At 40.2% G+C, this 20,177-nt stretch overlaps 1 protein-coding gene across 1 annotated transcript; it reads right to left on the reverse strand.

Annotated features, from left to right (window-relative positions):
- Positions 1-153: 153 nt before the first annotated feature.
- agpat2 (1-acylglycerol-3-phosphate O-acyltransferase 2 (lysophosphatidic acid acyltransferase, beta)) lies at positions 154-18,858 on the reverse strand. The gene is made up of 6 exons (XM_030065450.1): positions 18,451-18,858; positions 9,083-9,216; positions 5,944-6,119; positions 5,645-5,740; positions 3,895-3,967; positions 154-3,548 (listed from the first exon to the last, which is right to left on the reverse strand). Exons 1-6 carry the CDS (start codon positions 18,624-18,626, stop codon positions 3,391-3,393), a joined length of 813 nt encoding a protein of 270 aa, XP_029921310.1. The 5' UTR covers positions 18,627-18,858; the 3' UTR covers positions 154-3,390.
- Positions 18,859-20,177: the final 1,319 nt, after the last annotated feature.

Here is a 20,177-nt window from a genome sequence, read left to right on the forward strand (position 1 = left end):
CACACAAGGGACCACACACATACAAGGCTCAGCAGGATGTCAGACCAGACGCTTCTGCCAGCTCCATTTCTCATATCCGTCTAAAGCTACCAACAAATTACACTTTAATAGCTTTGGTGAAAATCAAGACATTAAAGCCCACCCCACCCCCCACCCCCCCAAATACACCACTTGAACTCAACATGAAAAGTGCTTTATTAAGGTTTAGAATACTTTGAATCTTTTTTTCCAATATCTTAAATAGAATTTAGTAAACAACGGCCAAATCAACCAGCAGGATTGTTGCAGTGCCTCTTAGCCACCTTCATTTCAAGCTCATGATAAAAACCTTTACAAATCAGATATTTGTATTACAAAATGACCAAGAAATTAATGAGGAGAGAAAAAAAATGGATACAACAATAGATTATCAAAATTAATGACAGCTAATCTTCTGGAGGAAACCAATTTGGTAGCAAGTATTAATGAACATCCAAACAACCTGAATGCAAAGATAAAAACCTGCACTTAAAAAGTTAAAAAGGAAAATAGGCCAATAAATATACTCAAATGAAGGAGGAAAAAACAACATATTAAGAGTGTGATGAATTACTATTAGCTGGGGCGTATTCTCCACACTGGCCTTGAACATCAGTGAAAACCCTGACAATTAAATGTACTTCTTGAAGCCAAGAGCCCAGCAGGTACCATTTCAAAAACTGTTGCCACTCCACTATGAAGAGCAGTATACAGTGTTAGTATCAGAGTACTGTTGAATCCATTACTTTGTATAAGACGATCTCCTCAGAAGGTCTGTGTGTGCACGAGTCAATCTAGGGATACAACTGAACTCTTAACTCAATGCTGAAATAAATACGTTTCCTAGACTTTATGCCAACTGTGTGCAAGACAACATCCCACTTTAATACAATAACTTCAAAATAAAACATAGGCAGTTACTAGCGCACAAATATCTTGAATGATGACGTACATTCTCAGATAGTGTTTTACGGGCGAAAGCGGCAAGCTAGTCTCCCATCTTGCAAACTTGAGTGTGAAGGCGGTGAGCAAATCTGAAATTTCAAGACGTGGATGTAAATTAAAAGGAGGAGCTGCATTACCATTGAGAAACGGTCAGTCTTATCATGGGTGATGTCACTGTTGGTACATATCATAGAAAATATAAATCCTATCAGACGTGTGACAGCCTGGCATTTCAAAGCGCAATGACGACCAACTCAAAAAACGAAGCCTAAAAATTCCCAGACTAAGTAAATTATTTCCCAATGAGGTTGACAGCTGGATCAGAGTTTCTTCACATGCCATGACAAAACCACAGATATGTCACCATCAATTTCATTTCACTATTACAATTGATTTAAAAAAAAAAAAAAAAAAAAAAAAGCATGTTATTTGTCTTCTTCCCAGTCAGCAGGGATGGCATTCCTCATTTCCAAATAACAAAATACATTGAGCAGTTAAAACTCTTTTGAGAAGTCTGAAGTGAGCTAGGCTGATTAGTAAAATAGTGAATATTCAAGTCAATAACATAAAAAAACCCACAAGTCAAACAATGACGGAGATCTAACCCACTCCACAGCTCTTGTTATAAGCCTTTTCCCAACAGCCTGGATTATGTTCTGTTATTTGGGAAAGGAATACTCAAACGTTCTGGATAAAATACCCTTTTTCCGACTTACCCCGACTGAGCTCTGTACGTCCAGTGGTTTGGATAGCATTTTGTCTTAGCTTTGCATAAAGAACTTAACATCTATGGGAGTCATTAGCCTTGCTCCGTCAAAGTGAATAAATCAATTTCAAATTCAAGATCCATTGTGTAAATAGGACAGCTTTGGAGTGACTGTAAGGTTTATTTTTTCACTTCGACAGAGCTAGGCTAATAGGCTATAGACTTCAGTTATTCATGCTAAGCTAATACAAAATACTACCTAAAGGAACCAAAACAGTGGACATAGAGAGGTGAAAATAGTATTGAACATCTTGTTTCAGTCTGAGTACGTTGGAAAAAGGGTATTTTGCCCAAAATGTTGGATTATTCCTTTAAGGAAACTTTAAAATCAGTACCTACTGGTTAAGTAAATCTTACTCAAACAATAATGGGCTTATATGTGAATTTCCTTTAAAACACTTTGACATGGCACAACAGGTAGCTTGCACTTTAGAGCAGTAATGCTATCACAGGTGGACATTGCACTTTATGAAATCACCTTTGACACATCTAAAATGGATTCACTTATGGAGTTCCTTCTGAGGAGCAAAAAGTGTGATCACATTTTTTTTTTTTAAATAACAAAACAAGATCATTGGATGTAGAAATAAATACAGAGCAAAATATAGAATACAGCGAGAAGACACTTGCTCAATGTTCCATGCAGGTTATTTCTCATCTATTGGAAAGTAAGACAAACCAAAAGAACGCACGGTGATACACCAACAATGCACAACATTGAAAATTGATCAGTCCACTGAAGTCCATTAATTAAGTAATTATGGGTGCTATTGTTACACATTGTTTCTTGTAACCTTTTATCCCTTGCTGTTTGGCGTCATAAAGTGTGTCATTGAGCTATTGGTCAGTGAGTTGAAAAGCCAATATGGATATAGGGTTGATTTCATGGAGACAGATCTATAGAAGTCCCTGGTCAACCAGTGCTGACCTCTCACCTCCACACACTCCGCTTGTCCTTGAGACCCACTGCTCTTGTCTTTAGGAAAATTGGCAAGAGACTGGAATGCAGAACGGGAGAAAACACACTAAAAGGGAAGGAAGGTAGGAAGGACATGGGAGTAATTTGAATGTTGTGTGCATGTGTGCATTTGTGTGTATGAGCGACTGAAGATGACTAAGACTAAGGCAGCATGAGAGGAAGACATAAATATCCACTGACATTTATGACCAGAAAAAAATGAGAAAATGATAAGGTTTATCTGCTAAACAGAAGACACAAGGAGAAAAGAGCGGAAAAGGCAAAAAAGTATAGCATGACCAATAATGTGAGACGATAACAAAGCCAGGCTTTCAAAGCCAGAGAGCAAACCAAGGATGAAGGTGGACAGAGCCATCCAAAAAGGCATGCATGATGTACACACATCCGTACTGTTCGGCTTGCTGTCCGTCACTCCACTCACGGCGTGCAGAGCGGCACTGCTGCTGTGGCTGCTGCAGACACAGTGAGGGTCGGGACTGACTGTGCTGTATGGATCAGACCAGAGGCAGACTGGCCCAGGCGTCAACTAGACAAAACATTTCATGACATTGATCTGTGTTATGTCGCTTCCTGGCCAGGTAATGGGGCAACCTGGTGGTTGGGGCTGGGGTGGGGAGCAGCTGGGCAAGGGGATGGGTCTCAGACAGGGACACAGGAGAAGGGGTAGGAGGGTGTTAAATGTTCAGTGAGACAAGGGCCCGTTGCTCTGGGTCACGGAGTCAGAGATGTCCAGGAAGGCAGACCGCATCACATTGAAGGATTTCTCAGAAAGTGATGTCACATCCTCTGATGTCATCCCCTTCGTCTCAATCTTAGGAAGGATCTTCAATCTTATGGTTCCTGTTGAGGCACAAAACTTCACTGTTACAATGCCAGCACAGTATCAAGTGGCCTAGTAGGGACAGGACAATATGCATATTTTACAAGACAATTTGATACGCAACACCAGATTCATGATTTGAAACAACCTAATATCTCTGATACTGTCATTTTGAAGATGTCATAAAATGTAGCTAATACTGCAATTTATTTTTTGCCCTGTGATATAAACTTCTGCATTGCAATTTAACACATTTTAATATATTATCCCATACTGCCAAACACTGAATTTTCTACATACAGACTTGGCATATTTATAGATACCGAGACAACACCCATTAAAAAAAATAAAATCAAGCTGAATTACCCGATTTGAACTGCTTTTCTTTTCGTAGGTAGAAGTTGCTGTAAGATGAGAACACAATGGGTATGATGGGTGCCTGGGAGGAGAGAGCGAGTGATGCAGAGAGAGGGAAAGGAGACAAAAACAGAGACGTCAAAAATCATGAATTCCAAAATAATATGAAATACAATCTCTTCATTTTCAAGTTGGGAAAACATCGCGAAAGTAATCTGACTTCCCAACACTGTTCCTCCTCTAAGCAAGCCAATGAGGAGAAAACACACAGACAGAAATGCTTCACTGAACCAACAACACATTTAAAATCTCTCTCTCTCCGTCTCTCTCATACACACATACACACAAATCAGCATGATTCTAGCAATCCCCATCTCCTCAAGTTCTGTTAATAGAGGCCGAGTTGATCTCCAGAGGCCCAGAGTGGCCCTTCAACAGAACTGGCTGAGCCAAACGTGGCTCCCCCTGGGGGCTGTCCTGCTTCCACTCAATCTGGCTGGCTGGGTACAAATGGATAGGCTGGGCTAAACTCAGCAGAAGCAAACACTGAGAGATAGAAATAGTCTATGTTCAGACAGAAATGGTCTCAAGAGTAAAGCAAAGTAAACAGGGAACACCAAAACAGATAATATTTGTAAAAAAAAAATGTTGAATGAAACTGTCTAGAACTCCAACCTGAACACTCTTGGGCACATGCAGATATTCTTTGTATAAAATGTAAGCAAACAAACGTACAGTAAGTTCTTATAACTGTAGAGGCAACTGAGTCCCTTTAGAGAGATGCTAATATGGAGCAGCAGAGCCTTATTACTGTGGCCCCTCTCCCTGGTGCCTGTGCTACCCAAACTGATACTAATCTATAGCAGCCTAGACAACGTGGACAAAACAAGGACTTGCTCTCTCTCTCTCTCTTTCACTCGCACACACGCACACACACATCTTGGCCTTGGGGTAAACCAGGTTGCGGTTTCTGGCCAGGTTTCAATTAACAATATTTTTTAATTCATTCCACCTGTTTGACCCTGACTGGGTGCTGTAAGACAGGAGTTCAAGAAAAGAGACCTCCCACTTCCTTGCAGCGATGCTGACTGGGTTTCACCTGACAAGAGACAGGGCTCATAACCCCACACAGCTGAGCTGTGGAAGAGTTTTCCTGTAGTTACTGTGTTGGAAAGGCAATGGCCCTCCATCTTCTCGATTAGAAAAGCACAGCCAGTGAAGCCAGTGACATGGGGGAGCAGTTACATCACATACGACCTGGGACAATTTCAGGGAGGAGGAACAGAAACATCAAAGTGCTCAAGTGATTGAGCCCCAGAGCCCTTGTGTCAGCAGGCCGAATTCATAGAACAATTATTCTTACAGTTTTCAGCTCAGAGCTGTTTTGTTTCCGTGCTATTTATGCATGATTTCATCTTTAGATCAGATATGGTCATGTCAGAAAGTAGCCTAGTATTGTGCCATATAAGGTTGCTAGCTCCCCCATGTGTCTAGAATCAGCACAATACAATATGACCCCTCATTCTTTCACAAGACAAAATTTGGCTCAAGGCTCCAGAAATATGCCCTGTTGCTAAGAGGGTCAAATAAGGTGAAGCTGTGCTAAGCAGTGCATACAGTGGTGGTGACTTTATTTACAAAACAGAACATATATAGATGAGGAGTATCTGCACTACAAAGAACACACACACACAGACACACACACACAGAGAGAGAGAGAGAGAGAGAGACAGAGAGAGAACAAAGACATGATACCCACTTGTGCCTGCACTGCCAGGTGGAAGGCACCCTTCTTGAAGGGCAGCAGGTCACCTCTCTGGTTCCGTGTGCCTTCTGGAAACACCCAGAGGCGAATCTGTGGAGGACAGAGGCCACGGGTTTAACAGGAGGAACAGCAATTTAATCATCCCAAATGACCCCCATCATCGTAAGAAACCAGAGAGTACAGGCATCTCAGGCATATAAAACCTATGAACCATTCTGAGTGCGACTAAAGCTCAGACACCACTGGCATCTGACATCACTAATTGTGATGAAGGCTGCAAGAGGGGGTATTACCTGGTCTTCCAACATGGTTTTGGCAGCATCAGCCATGACACTCTTGGCATCGCTTGTCTTCTTGCGGTTGATAAAGACAATGCCACCCAGCCAGCAAATGATGCCTACTGTACCGGCGTAGATCAACTCCTTCTTGGCGATCATGGTGCAGCGGTCTGGTAGGATCTCCATCATGCCTGGGGAACAGGGAATAAAGACTTTTTAGCCTTTATGCATGTCAAAATGGTCCTCACCTTGTCCTTGGAACACCACCCATGGGTTTGACACCTATACTACATCCAGTGCTGTGGTCTAAATCAAAAAAATAATTACAACAAAGCAAAATGTTTCAACAAAAGTCATGTGGAAGCTGTAAGCCTGCTCATTGGTCATTGCCAAACAGATATTGCTGGGTTGAAAGGTGAAGAGAGGAAATGTTTACCTGCAGGATGTGTTTTTTTCCCCCCTTTCACTTGATTGTGCAAACACATTTGGCCAATACAGTATCCAACATGGACATGGAGCGCCAGCAGCAGCTTCGACATTTCCTCATTATTGTAGTGCTTGTTAGGACTGTATACCAAGAAGGCAATGTATTTTCTTGTTATTCCTTGTCAACCCCCGATTCATTTTGTTTCCATGGTGTTAAGTGCTAGTTGCCAAGACTACCAAGTTGCTTTCTTTCTGTTATCAAATGCAAGCCCATGATTTGCACCTGGGCTATGGGAGCTGTTTCAGCCCCGAACACACAAAGCAACACACGCCACTCCAGAGTTTGTTTGCAGTCTTGACCTGTTTAACTACCATCCTGCAGTTTTATATGATATACAATCATTATTGAAGCTACCAAGACTAGGATCCAAGAAAAAGTGCTAATCCTATTACATAGTATGTGTCATCATAACTCAAAGTTCATGCTACAGAATTTATCAATTGCCCTCTGAAAGCATGCTTCAAGGTTAGCTGACATAAAGCCTCGGTCTAGATGTTCCATACATATCGTTCTCACACACAGTACACCAACAATGCCAAGACCATAGCCTTGTCAAACCCTGGATTTCATTAGGTATAAAGTCTGATGATGAAATGAAATGAAATGTGATGTTGGGACATAAGTTGTATGCACAGTGAACAGTCAGTGAACTGCTTGTCATGGTCATTTGGCTGATACCACTGTTACACACAGACCTCAGAACATGATGGCGCAAAAGACACCTCTCCATACTCCAGACCCCAGTGCTCATTTCATGTTTTGTGAACCTAGTACAACAGTTGCATCCTCCAATGAAAGACCAGGGAAAGATGCCAAACATTTCAAAACACACTATCACCGAGAGCCCAATAATGTATGAAGGACAGTTCAATAGGAGAGCCAGTAGATGTGTCTGTGCTAAGGCAGAAGAAACAGACAAATACAGAAAGACTAAACCACAATTAGATTATAAAAAGCACTTTAAGCCCGATGATAGCTGTGGAGTTGAGGGAGCGCAGTGCCTTATGGTCAGATCAGATCTACGATCAGCTGCTGATAATGACTGGGTGCAATAGTTGGCATGGTAACTCAGCTGCAGAATCACACAATTGCTGAGTTTTCTCAGTACTAATTAGATGCCTGGCTCTCTCTCCCCCTGCTGTCACTCCCCTGGCCTCTAGCTTGCCAACATCACTCAGTAGCACTGAAACACATTCTATCACAGACACTGATGGAGAGGAAACACACCTCTGCCAAATTAACATCCACAACACTGAGATTTAGGATTGGGAAGCCCGAGTCAACTTTAAAATACAAACACATTAAGAGCATGCATGCAAAAACATACACAAATAATAGAAGAAGATCAAATGGATGAAGCAAGTAGATTGATGAGGAAAAAGAACACACTCTCACTGATCCTTATCAGAATCTCTGGTCAAAATCTGTATTTAATTAGTCTAGACCACTTCTATATGGCATTTGGCAATTTGACAACCACTGATTATCTCACACTCTTAACAACCCTGGGTTTACTGATGCCAAGAGCAATGCATTTTCTCATGATCAGCGTGTTGGCCGCTGGCTGTTCCCACCCAAACCTTCAGAATCTGACTCTTAACCTCTTCAACTCCACGGCCGACATACTTTCAGAGGTTACAGAGGCCTCAGTTTTGATGCTACAGTTAAGATGCTGCTATCATATATCATATATCATCAGCTGAGAGAAAAAAAGTAACCGTATGAATCCAAGTGTGAATGTGTGCACATGGTTTGTAAACGGTGCACACACATTACTAAATCAAGAATAGAGATATCCTTTTTTTTCTCTTGGCTGACCACAGGGGGGCTCTGTACAATTTCTTGACAGAGGTGCTCGCTATCCAATTGCTGAAAAGAGCAATTCTTGAAGAAATCTCCAAATGTTAAATGTTTTGGCACCAACTCAAGGCATGAATTTTTCTATGCTGTTCCTCAAGTCCTTGGATCATGATGTTATAACCCTTAGACACTCTAAATAAATTCTGATTAGCAATTGTTAATTTTAAGAAACCTGATTATTTCTTTTTCTTTTCTTTTGTATATTTACTCTTTAAATAAAATCAAATTTATTTAAAATCAAATAAATTAAAATTTAGATCATCCTTTGCTGTAAACAAAATTTATGGTGATCCACCGAATAGATTTGCTCCTCTGGACCGAACTGCTGACCGATAAATGACACTGACATATGTCTGCACTTCCAAGAAGGACAGTAATAATGGGTCACACCCATAGAAATTGAATGGGCTCCATTTTCAATCCCAATCAATTCAATCCCATCAATTTCTATGGGTGCACAGCTGCTATACACAAGCCTCAGTCCATGAGCTGGTCAATCACTGCTATTAGCCTACATATTGGTTGTGCTAGGGCCTCTTGTTCATCACTGTTGTTTGACTTGAAGCCAAAATAATGTGGGATAAGAAACGTTGTCCTTTTGGCCGCCAAACTGTCAATCTTTTATGTCATCTGATCACCACCAGGATCAGATGGTGGGAGAAACTCGTGGAAAGCCACACTAAATGATGATTTCTAAAAATTGAAGAAAGGGAGAATTTTGGCAATGGGACAATTATCAATGCAGTACCTTTCAGGTGAAGGTGTATGCCTGTACAGCAACTATACCTGTGCAACACCAATACCCACCCAAAACATCCAGTGAGCTCTGGTGATTGGAGATGATGACATACGGTCCCTCTGTCTGCAGATGCTGCCAACCGCTCACTTCAAACCGAAGACCTAGAAAATACTTCACATGACGAACCAGGAAGCGGATAACCCTGAGGGGGAAAAAGGTTCATTAGAGTCCAGAAAATGCATATGTTTGCTCGCAACCTTTTCAGCTATTACCCTGCTTGTTAACAGAAGCTATTCAAACCGGCAGAATGTAAAAGTGACAAAATACTAGGACAATTCATGTTCAAAATATGAAATACAGGCCAACTAGTATTTCATTGTAGTACTAGTATTTCATTATATATTCCATAATCCTGCAGTGGAGAGGCACCTCATAGCACGCAATATCATTTTCTGTTTCACTGCAAACTCCAATCATTCATTAACCCCTTAGCACTCTGACAGCCCGCCAGCGGATCCAGCTAACATTCTGTCTTTCAGAGGCTGTAAAGGGCTCAGTTTTAAAGCTGTAAAAGCTGTAGTGAATCCAGAGTGCATCCCCCCCTAAAAAAAAACTAAAATGGGTCTAAAGAAAGGGGCAAAATGGTAAAGGTTAAAGCCACAGCCAAAACGTAACACGATCGAGGATTTGTTAACTGTATGAGAAACCAGGGACCTCAACCATGTTCAACATCCCCATTAGTTTTGTTTGTTTCTTGGCTGGTTAAATATTTGCCTGAAGTAAGCAAAATGCTCCGATGAGCTTTGAGAAAAGATTGTCTTACCATCTGTCTGAGCCTTGATAAGCAGGCTGCCTCTGTAATTGCATAAGGTAGGAAAAACACATCCAAGAAACTTGTGCTGTGTTATTACTCCAATCTAAATATACATGGCCAATTTGGGCCAGCAGTCCAGTCAGTATTTTGAATTATTTTATTTTGTCCAGTTGGGTCATTCTGTACAAATTTAGGAGTAGAATGAAAACTACACAGTTCATCCCAGTCCTACTGCCAGCACTACTGTCATCAGTTTGATGACAGTAGTGCTGGAATGGCTTCCAGACCCTGTGGTTCTGTACACTGATTAAGACATCACGGTTTGGTCTGTTAAGTGGGCACAAATGCAAAAACAAACCAAAACAAACAACAACAAAAACAATTACACATATATTAACATTTAGGATTACGTTCAACAAAGTCGGGTTAAAAATGCTCCATTTGTTTCAGAGAGAGCTGACTTTTCACACTGACATGAGTCTAGGGCATAATATAAGGGGGTGGGGAGTGTCCCCCAGTACCAAAAGACAAACCCATGTTTTAGTTAATGGATATGGGAAGTACTTCTGAATGTGGCCGTGGGGTTTTTCAGTTTAAACGTGTGTTCTACGGTTTCGCAGTGTTCGTGATGCAGTGCCTCACTGGGTGTTAAGTCCAGGGAAGCACAGTGTCGAAAACATTGTCTCTCTTTCACTCCAAAGAGAAACCTCCCGTGTCTGGGAGGTGCATCCGTGCACAAGTATATGAATATGTACTACAGTGAGTAATGACATTGTATTTTGGAGGACATTCACACAACAGCAGTGCAGTTTCAACACACTGCAGAATAATAAACTCTGTTTCCATTATTTTGTTGGTTGCTTTTTTTTTTTTTTTCTTCAATGGTTTTCCTTAATTTAAATTAGTGCATTGAGTCAGTCACAACTACATTAAAAACTCATTCCCTTTATCATGTAGCACTGTTTTTGCTTCAGGACAATCAAAACGCTACCGATCGTATCTTCAGTATCTCACTATCTATTTGCAAATTTCATGTATCTTAAACATTATTATTTGCTAAAAGTAATGTTAAATTGTTCACTAACGTGACAGTACTTGACCAAGTACACTAGATGCCATTCCCCAGAAACTATCTATATTCAAGGCATTTCTTCCTAGCAGCTCATCTCTGTATGTTTATCTTTACAATGTGGATAACTTCTCAGAGCTGGCGATTGGGACCGAGGTTTATGAAGAGGCCAATAATGTGAGGGGTTAACTGACCGGTGTTGATCACCAATGACCTGTTTAGAACATCTGCTGGCCAATATATTGGCACAACCGGAATATCTAATATTTGATGAGTACCCAACTTCCATCACCATTGTGCAAGTAAATAATTCACCCCTCAAAATAACATGAATTCTGGCTATTTGAGTTGAATAAAGCAATAATAAAAATAATCATTAAAATCTAATACAAAACATGGAAGTTCTGATACATTCAGAACAACTTTAGGATAATTTATTCTCAGGATGCACCTATCCACTTTTTTTTTTTTTTTTTTTTTTTTTTTTTAGTTCTGATCCAATTCTGATACTTGGGTTTTGGGCATGGGTCGGTATCGATCCAGCACCAAACATTTTTAGAAGAGCAAAAATATACAAAAATTATCTAAATTTAAATGTATTCCAAAACAGTTTATTTGAACTGTAGGTTAAGTAGGCTTCACCTACAAACAGGTGTAGGAGCGCAAATTGCTATGGCATCTCCTTTGATGCTTTGGAAAAGCTGAGCAAATCAAGTATAAAGTATTGCACTAACAACTACTAGCCTAGTAGTAGATTTCGCTTACAGTATGGATCACATTTTCTAATTGACTACTAACATTTCCTTATTAGACAGGCAATGTTGCTGATGTCATAAACCTGAGGGGCCAATTCCATCAAATGATTGGGTGGTGCTTTCCATATCATGAGCACCAGTATTGGCTGTGTTTTAATTAATTAAAAAAAAAAAAAAAAAAACAATCAAGGGGTGCCCCGGTAGCTCACCGGATAAGAGTGTGTACCATGTGTTAAGGCCGAATCCTGATTGCAGCGTCCTGGGTTTGAATCCAACCTCAGGCCATTGGCTGCATGTTATCCCCTCTCTCTCCCTGCTTTTCCTCTCTCTCTCTACTGTGACTGCCAAATAAAACAGAAATGCCCAAAAAAATAATTAAAAAAAAAAAAAAATCAACAAGACAACAACTCGAAATGGCTGCTTCACAAGGAGAGTATCAGTATAAGTAAAAAAAAAAAAAAAAAAAAAAAATGTGAAAAAAAAAATGTTTAAATGGAAAGTTTATCAAATATGATTCAAGTTTGGAGCCAGAGTGCCGGATGATGGGGGTGTGAGGGGGAATATTTGCATATTCATAGAGCTACCCATTCCTAATGAGTACTAGGTGTGGACTAGGAATCTCATGAGAACCAATACTTCATTACCAAGTACAAATAGTCCAAATATACAATGGTACCCATTTTTCTATGGCATCATACTTGGATGTATTTATTGGATGTATTTATTCAGATTTAGTTTTCAGTATTTATTTAGATTTAGCCTTCAGCGGGCCATAACATATTCTTTCTGAACTGACAATTTATGCTTGTTGCGCTGTGTGTGTGCACTGAAAAAGAGAGAAACACATGTGAAAGATGGAGCAGCAGCTCTGCCTCAGCTTGTTTATTTGGCATCAACTTGGTGCCAAAGTACTGGTCTTCGTGACATCCCTGCAAGGAAGTATAGAAAACAAATCTGATCTTGTGCAGGTCAGTGTTATTTTTTGTAGTATATTGATTGGTAGTACATTGAACAGTCACTGCACTTGAACACATTTTCACCAGTTCTAACAACAATAATAAATAGACACATCCAGCAACTGGTGTGGCTTTCGGGCTGCAGATTTTCCCTGTCCACAAATAAACTTCATGTTTTTACATGCACACCCTGGACAAATTAGTATTGTTGAAACTTTTAAAATGTCCATTAGCATTTTTATGGAATAGTCCTACATTCATGTATGACGAGCATTGTCAAGCTTAAGATTTCTCACTTTCTTTGCAAGGTAGGTCAGGTCAGGATGAGCCTCCATAGAAATTCACAGTACAATCCATAATTGGTTTAGCAGAGCAGATATAGGCTATCAGGTTTCGCTAAGAAGTAATGGTTTTAATGAATGACAGGCATGGGACTCTTCTTGAACCTCTCTGTTAGCATCGACTGGCTGTTTGTCTTGTGACTCTAAGTACTGCAATCATCACACATTTCTGGCTCAAAGAAATGTAGCTTTGACCATTAGGTTTGACTGGTAAAGTAAAACAACTAACCTTTAACTGGAACGCAATCTTTATCTGTTATCTCTCAGCACAGTATTGCAGTGATAACACATCCAGTCTTGTGCAAAAAGCACAAGTTATGCAATGGTAAAGGCTCAGACAGTGTTACAGCAATTGTGAGACTGTTCAAGGAGAATGAAAAGGCCTCAGCTGCATTCTCTTATGGCCAGTTCATTCAGGTTTTACAAGGATACATTTCTTATCAGTGCTCAAATAAGTTGCTTTTAAACTTACAGAGCATAATGACATTTAGCCTACCTGACAGCTTAGGTTTTGTGTAACTTGGCTGGTCATAGAAGAAGGTTCACCCTGATCTGTTATTCTTAAAAACATTGTACCAACAAACAAAGATATCATTGCTGAAGCGATCTCAGGTGGCAAAGGTCAGACTCTTCAGACCAGGGACATGGTCACAGGATAATGACAGAAAAGAAACAGAACTGCAGCTAAGGTGGAGTGATACATTGATATTGTATGCATGTTGTGATATAAGCATAGATACCATATGGGATTTTGAATAACATAATACCATGATATGGCATAACTATGTTATCATTCACTGGCTACAAAGGTTGCGTTATAGGAAAGGAATTCAATTTCCTGAAATTATTAGATTGTTGTAGCTGTTATATTGTTTGCCTTTACCTGCTTGTTTATCATATCCACATTAATGAATATGTGTCAAAAATCTCTTGTGTGTAAATATCTTATGAAAACACCAATAGTCATCCCTACAGTATTATCATAATACTGATCTAATGATCAATATGTGGAGTGACTACAAGTCACCACAGTTGACTATTTTACTGATATCCAGGGCTGGCACAGCTGGCATGGTGTCTAGCTTGAGCACAAGCAAATGTGAGTGAGAGACTAAGCATCTATTTTTTATGTTTTGCTATGAAATCCAACTTGATCATTCATTCCACAATCTGAGATATCAACACTCTTTGTTTCATCAACATTTGTCTTTCACATATTTGCCAGGTGCAGACACCACAAGAAGCACCACAGCAAGCATTAACACCGCATGCTAAGCTTAACAGTGGTTCTGCAAAAATATGAACACCAAATCCAAAACCAACAAAAACATTTTAGGAAAAGCACAGAACAACAAGCTCAGAGGATGCAAGGGACTGAATATTGAAAGGCCTGTTCTGACCCACATTGTCTGCCCATCATAATTTACTGCCCTGTGTCCAACTTCCAAGTCAACTGTGAAGCGAGCTGTCAAACAGAGAATTAAGGCCTTTGTGTACCCATTTAAGTTGAATTATACCACAGAGGTTTCTGTTCTAGCAATCTGATCAGTCTGGTGTTGCATGATATACCGATACTAGAAAGGTATTGCAATACCATGCTGTTAAGAATGGTGTTATACCCCATTTTGTTGTTGCTGGTACTTTAAGAAAGAGCATTTCAGTAAGAGTCGTATTTCCTATGAGATGTGTCGATGCAGAACAGTGTGGCAGTGTGTGTGTGCAGCACTCTGTTTCCACTCGCAGGCATAGTGGGTGTGCCATTTTTTTCCCTCTCATGTGTGCTGCAACTTTCATGGTAACAGAACGAGAGGCATGGTTGAGAGTACAAGTGCTCTCACCAACCATCAGCGGCTTGTTCACAAAGCAAATGCACAGAGCAAAATATGGCTTTATTTCGCTTACACAGCTGACAGCTAGGACAAGCCCACGGACACTATAATGCCTGTCTGTAAAAGATGTTTTGTACATGTTGTACATTTTTTGACATAGAAAAGCAGAAAACAGTTCGACAGAACTACCAGATTTACTTATGCCAAGGAGGTAAGAAATTCTGAATGTCTCACACTGAATTTTGTCAAAATACTGAACCAATTTTAATTTTTTAAAATGGCTATAAAGCTTAGCAGCTGTAACAGACAAATTTTATTTTTGTTAAAACATGTTGTATAGCGATATAGCTGGAAATATATATGAATGAATTTATTTCGATTTTTTAAGTTAAAAGTGTCATTTAAACAAAAAACATGTTGTATCAGTATCGTTTCAGTATCATTATCAAGATATTTATGATACGTGTCCACAGGGGCGTGTATTTGACGCTAGGCCTCGCGCTGCTTCCCAGATTTGGACGCTTAATGGCCGTGTCGCTCCCAATGATTGACAGCTGCTCTCTCCTATAACTGCGCAAACACTTCCCAGCTGCACCTGATTGGATGAACGCTTCACTAGTGGGCTGTCCTCTCCCAGATTTCAAACCAGACCAACTTGGCGGCTCTTTTCGAAATGTTCGTTATGAAAACAGTTCACTGAAATGTGTTTCTGAAAACATCTGAGGTGAGAAATAAACTCTGCAGTTGCTGAATCTGTCTTCATCCTAGGTTGACAGTGGTTTCTTTAAAAGTTTCGTGGGAGTTTTCCAGCAGCAGCCAGTTGCGCCCGATGTATGTGATTTGCCTAGACCTCAAAGTAGCCTCGAATGTAGCCTAGACCTTAATTTTATGCAAATGAGGAGACTGCAATGCGATGCCCCATCTCGAAATGCAATGCAACAATCAATGGAAAGCTTGGAAATGACAGATCCTGTGTACACGTACGATTAGGCATATCATATTGAAGTTATGATTTTGGTATCTTGATTATCTAGATTGCTTGATCAGTGGAGAGTATTTACTATAACATCACGGAAACCACATCACTTTATTGGTATTATTCAGCTACAAGAGCTGTCAAACCAACAGCTGATTATCTATCACCTACAGGTTATCCTGCTTCTGTTAAGCTGGCTGGAAACTGACAACAGATAAATGAGACAACATTCTCTGTGTTGCCCCCTGTGTTGTAACCGTGGATGTATTTCCAAATATAACTTCTGGTTTGGATTATGAGTCTGAAGAAAACAAAAACAAGGCAAATGTTACTGTTCATAATGTTACCGATTAACCTCCTTGTGATGGAGCGGTCACCTGAAATGAACAAACTGGAGAAGAAATGATGTGCTACCAGACAGGTGGTATGGGCCCTTGACTTCTTTAACGGTTAGCTAGAAAGTAACATTGTAACAGATATATGTAGCATGTAGGCTGTAAACAGTCTACCCCCAGACTGCTTTATGTCTCTAAACAACTTTTGGTTTGGGGAACTATACTTTTTGGCAGAGTATTAAATATGTTAATCACCCCTTTTGTCAGAGTTTTGAAATAAGAACAATTTTGTTGCTACAAAATCATGACTGTTGTGTAGAAGCAACAGAACAACTGGGGCCTGTGTGTTATACTAAATAACCTCACAGCTGTGCTGACCTACAGCACTTGCCTTCAAATTGTCCCTGCAACCAAATCACAGCCGTGATCTTATTTACCGTAACACACAGCCTCTCTTGTTCTATTGCTTAAATAACTGTGACAAACTGCACTGTCCTTGAGGAACCAGTGAACTGTCAGAGCCTACCAAGTGTTAGTGTGTGTCTACAAATGTCTTGTCTCTCTGCGCCGGGTCTGACTCTAAAACAGGCACTTTGTCATGGTGAACCGGTCTTGATAACCTTTGCGCTAACAGAATGGTACATCGGTGCAACATGACACCACCACGTTGGCTAACATGTCTGTGAAACAGTTATCCCAAGTGCACTGAGGCAGCCAGTCTGCTGTTGTTACTGACAGAACTAACAATGTCAGTGGAACAAGGCAAAGTGAGGAGGTGAACTGGACATTGATTGCTAGGGCTGTATTGTGAGTGGCCTCACAACTATTCAGTAACCCAACTCTGGCCATGAACAACATGCGATCTGACCTCCACCTCTTCAAAGTAATTACTCAGTGGAGGTATTTGTGTCCAGCAATCCACCCTGCCTATAACCACAACACCAACACCCCCTGCTACAAAGTGGACACTGACACTGAAGGTGTAAAGTTACTATATTTCTATCATAACAGGGATCAGGTGACTCAGCCACTTAGTATGTCAGATATAAAATAACAAATTTCCTCTGGAGGTGAGAGGTCACTATCACATAGACCATAATCAACAGCTACATAATAAACGCCTAAAGAGGGAGTGGGGGGGTTACATTAGTTTGGCAAACACAGCGCTGAGACGTTGTAGAGACACTGGCGTCAACTAGGGCTGAACAATATATCATTATCTAGATATGAACATGCATAATATTAATATCTCAAAAGGAAATGATACCAACAATATCAAATTTAAGGTTAGGGTTTGCCTGAGATACTAATTAGTCTGAAGTTATTGCTGTTACATTTAAAAAAATGTTGAAGCAATGTGTTAAAGCATAAGTTCATGAAAAATGTTTCAGTCATTCATTCATTAATGCAGCTAAGACAGTGATTGATCTGTTCTGGTCAATAAAATAATTTGTCAAGTAACTGCATTTTTATATCAATTTGGTTTTGTTGAGCTGTTTTTTGTAGAACGCTTACTTTTCACTAATGCTGCACATAAAATTTCAAGTAAGTGTGAACCCACTGTCATATCGTATATCGTGATATTTGGCATAAACATCACGATATGAAATTTTGTCCATATCGTGCAGTTCTAGCGTCAACCAGCACATTTAAATGGTAGTGTTAGTGCTTTCAGTGCCGTTCATTTAATTATAACGTAAGTGATACTATAATCGCCACCAGCCAAGTCTGCTAATGTTCCCAACTACCCTACAAAGGAAAACATCCATGTTACTCCAGAGCTGTGAGATAACCACATGCAGCAGTCAGTAGGCTATAACTCACACAAGAATGTATCAGTATGTCACACTGTCGATAACAGGATGCTTCAAGTTAGTCAACAATTCGTGAGGCAATTGTTACGTACAAATAAAATTAAACTAACTACCGTTACTTGAGGTTAGCATTACTCTAACCAACAGGGGAGCAGCGCATGCATTATTAACAGTAACGTTAACCGTAACGTAAATGTTACCGTTAGCACTCCTGTCGTCAGCTAGCGTTAACGTGTTCCCACTACCATTTAGAACGCACATGCTGGCGTAATTTTACAACAAAATGTTTCCTTTATTTATTTTACACGAGTTTGTCATTCATTATAAAAGAGAGAGAGAAAACAGCAAGTTAAAACTGGTCGACTAGTCTCTACACCACTGGTTGTTCTTTTAGCCTCCGCTGCAGTCCGATCCGGTGATGTAGCTCAGCTAACGTTATTATATGGGTGTTTCATGTCAAATAGCGCAACCGCTACCGCTAGCCAGCTAGCTCGCTAACGTTAGCTGTCAGACGGCACTGCTAGCAATGTTTATGCAAGCAACTTACCTCATGTTTTCAATGTCTCTGCCTCCGCTTTTCAGTATGCACAGGGGTATGGCCAACATGGCCAAACACATCATCCAGGCGACGTAGAAACACTTTTTGAAATAAAAAACAAACGTGCTGCTGGTCCACATCAGAAGTGGGATCAGCAGCAGCGGTATCATCCACAGCACATCCATAGTGATCCTCTTAAAAAACCTGCCAGCGAAAACACACGGTGGGATAAGGACGCTAGCAGATTGGCTGGTCGCTAGCTACGGTGCAACGGATAAAGGCAGCACCGCGATCCTGACAAACATTACAACATTAAAAGTATTCCTGTGGGCACCCACGGCGAGAGAAATGGCAGGGCACTGCTGAAAATGAGCATGAAACCTCCTCATCTGTTGCTAAATGGCAATGTGAGGTGGAGTTATGTCGTCATCGGTTGAAGTTTGCTTCTGTTTCCGGTTGTTGAGCCTCTATTTAATGTTACTAGTTGCAACTAACTCGTTTTCTTGTCACTGTTTCTTACACAGAACTACGGGGTTAATAAATAACCGAGATGATAATAAGCTAAATCCTAGAATTAGTGCTGCCATTTCAGTCATGTAGATGTGTTCTTCCCCTCTCTCTCTCTCTCTCTCTCTCTCTCTCTCTCTCTCTCTCTCTCTCTCTCTCTCTCTCTGTGTCAGCATCTCAGGGTCAGCCTCTGCAGGGCATGTGCTGTCTGTTCTGTCACATCTGTAGGATAGGCTATTAGTCTACAATAAAAGACCTATCTGGATTCACTCTCCCCAAAGGTTATCCTTAGAATGAGCCAATTTGACAGTCGATTACAGCACCACATGTTTAATTGGATTAGCAGTGATAATCCAGTCCTTGGCTGTAATCTGACACTGTCCAGTAGTCTTGACCGATCAAGTTTCAGCCCATGTAGAAGAGCTCTAGTTGACATCATTTGGAGGATTAGGATCAATTTGCCATTAATCCTAATTTAATATGTGCAGTGATCCTAATCATTGGCTCACTTTCAATTGGGCACCAGTATACTAGTTAAGTAATAGTGTACTGAAAAGAATGGCAAATTGGTCGGATGTGAGATTAACACAATCAGGGGGTACTATACCAAAGCTTATGGCTATCTAAACATAATAAATTATGAGGGGCTAAAAGCCTCCGACTCACACACAATGTTAAACACTGCAACTAGAGAAATAGTAGCCTGATCATGCTGTGAGTGAGTACTCTCTCATTAGCACTGAGCAAACTTAATGAATCACAACCCTGATTGGAACTGTCTTGCTCACTGAATCTAGTTGCATCTACAATATTTGGTGCCAAAAATATATTTTTATTACACTATTGAGTGGTGTGCAATGTGTGACTTGTAAGAGTACAGTTATAAAATCTATGCTTCAGACAGTGACTGATTGATTATGGCAGCACACTGATAAGCCAATGCAGTTTCAAAGCTATAATCTATCTAGCATCAGGTGATCAAGGTTCAGAGCATGTTACACCATCACAAAGATACTCAAGGGGTATCCAAATAGTCAACAAGTTAACTTACAAGTATAAATAAATAAATAAAACATTCAGTGTGGGCTCAAACAACTTTAAAACAGTAATTTTTCAAATAAAAAGAGTTGTTTGAGTAACATTTTTTTTTTTCAAAACATAGTCCGAGGTTTCAGTTGCAAATAATATTTGTAATTACCATTACAATTGCAAAGTACAGTAATATTTGG

This window comes from Myripristis murdjan, chromosome 12 (genome assembly GCF_902150065.1).
Source record: "Myripristis murdjan chromosome 12, fMyrMur1.1, whole genome shotgun sequence".
In the NCBI taxonomy this organism is placed as follows: Eukaryota; Metazoa; Chordata; class Actinopteri; order Holocentriformes; family Holocentridae; genus Myripristis; species Myripristis murdjan.

Excerpts from the sequence above, each read along its gene's own strand:
- agpat2 (XM_030065450.1), bottom strand. The coding sequence starts at position 18,626 with ATGGATGTGCTGTGGATGATACCGCTGCTGCTGATCCCACTTCTGATG. Across the intron at positions 9,217-18,450 it reads AGAGACATTGAAAACATGAG|GGTTATCCGCTTCCTGGTTC; the intron begins GTAAGTTGCTTG and ends TTTCCCCCTCAG. Across the intron at positions 3,968-5,644 it reads ACCTGGCAGTGCAGGCACAA|GCACCCATCATACCCATTGT; the intron begins GTGGGTATCATG and ends CTCTCCTCCCAG.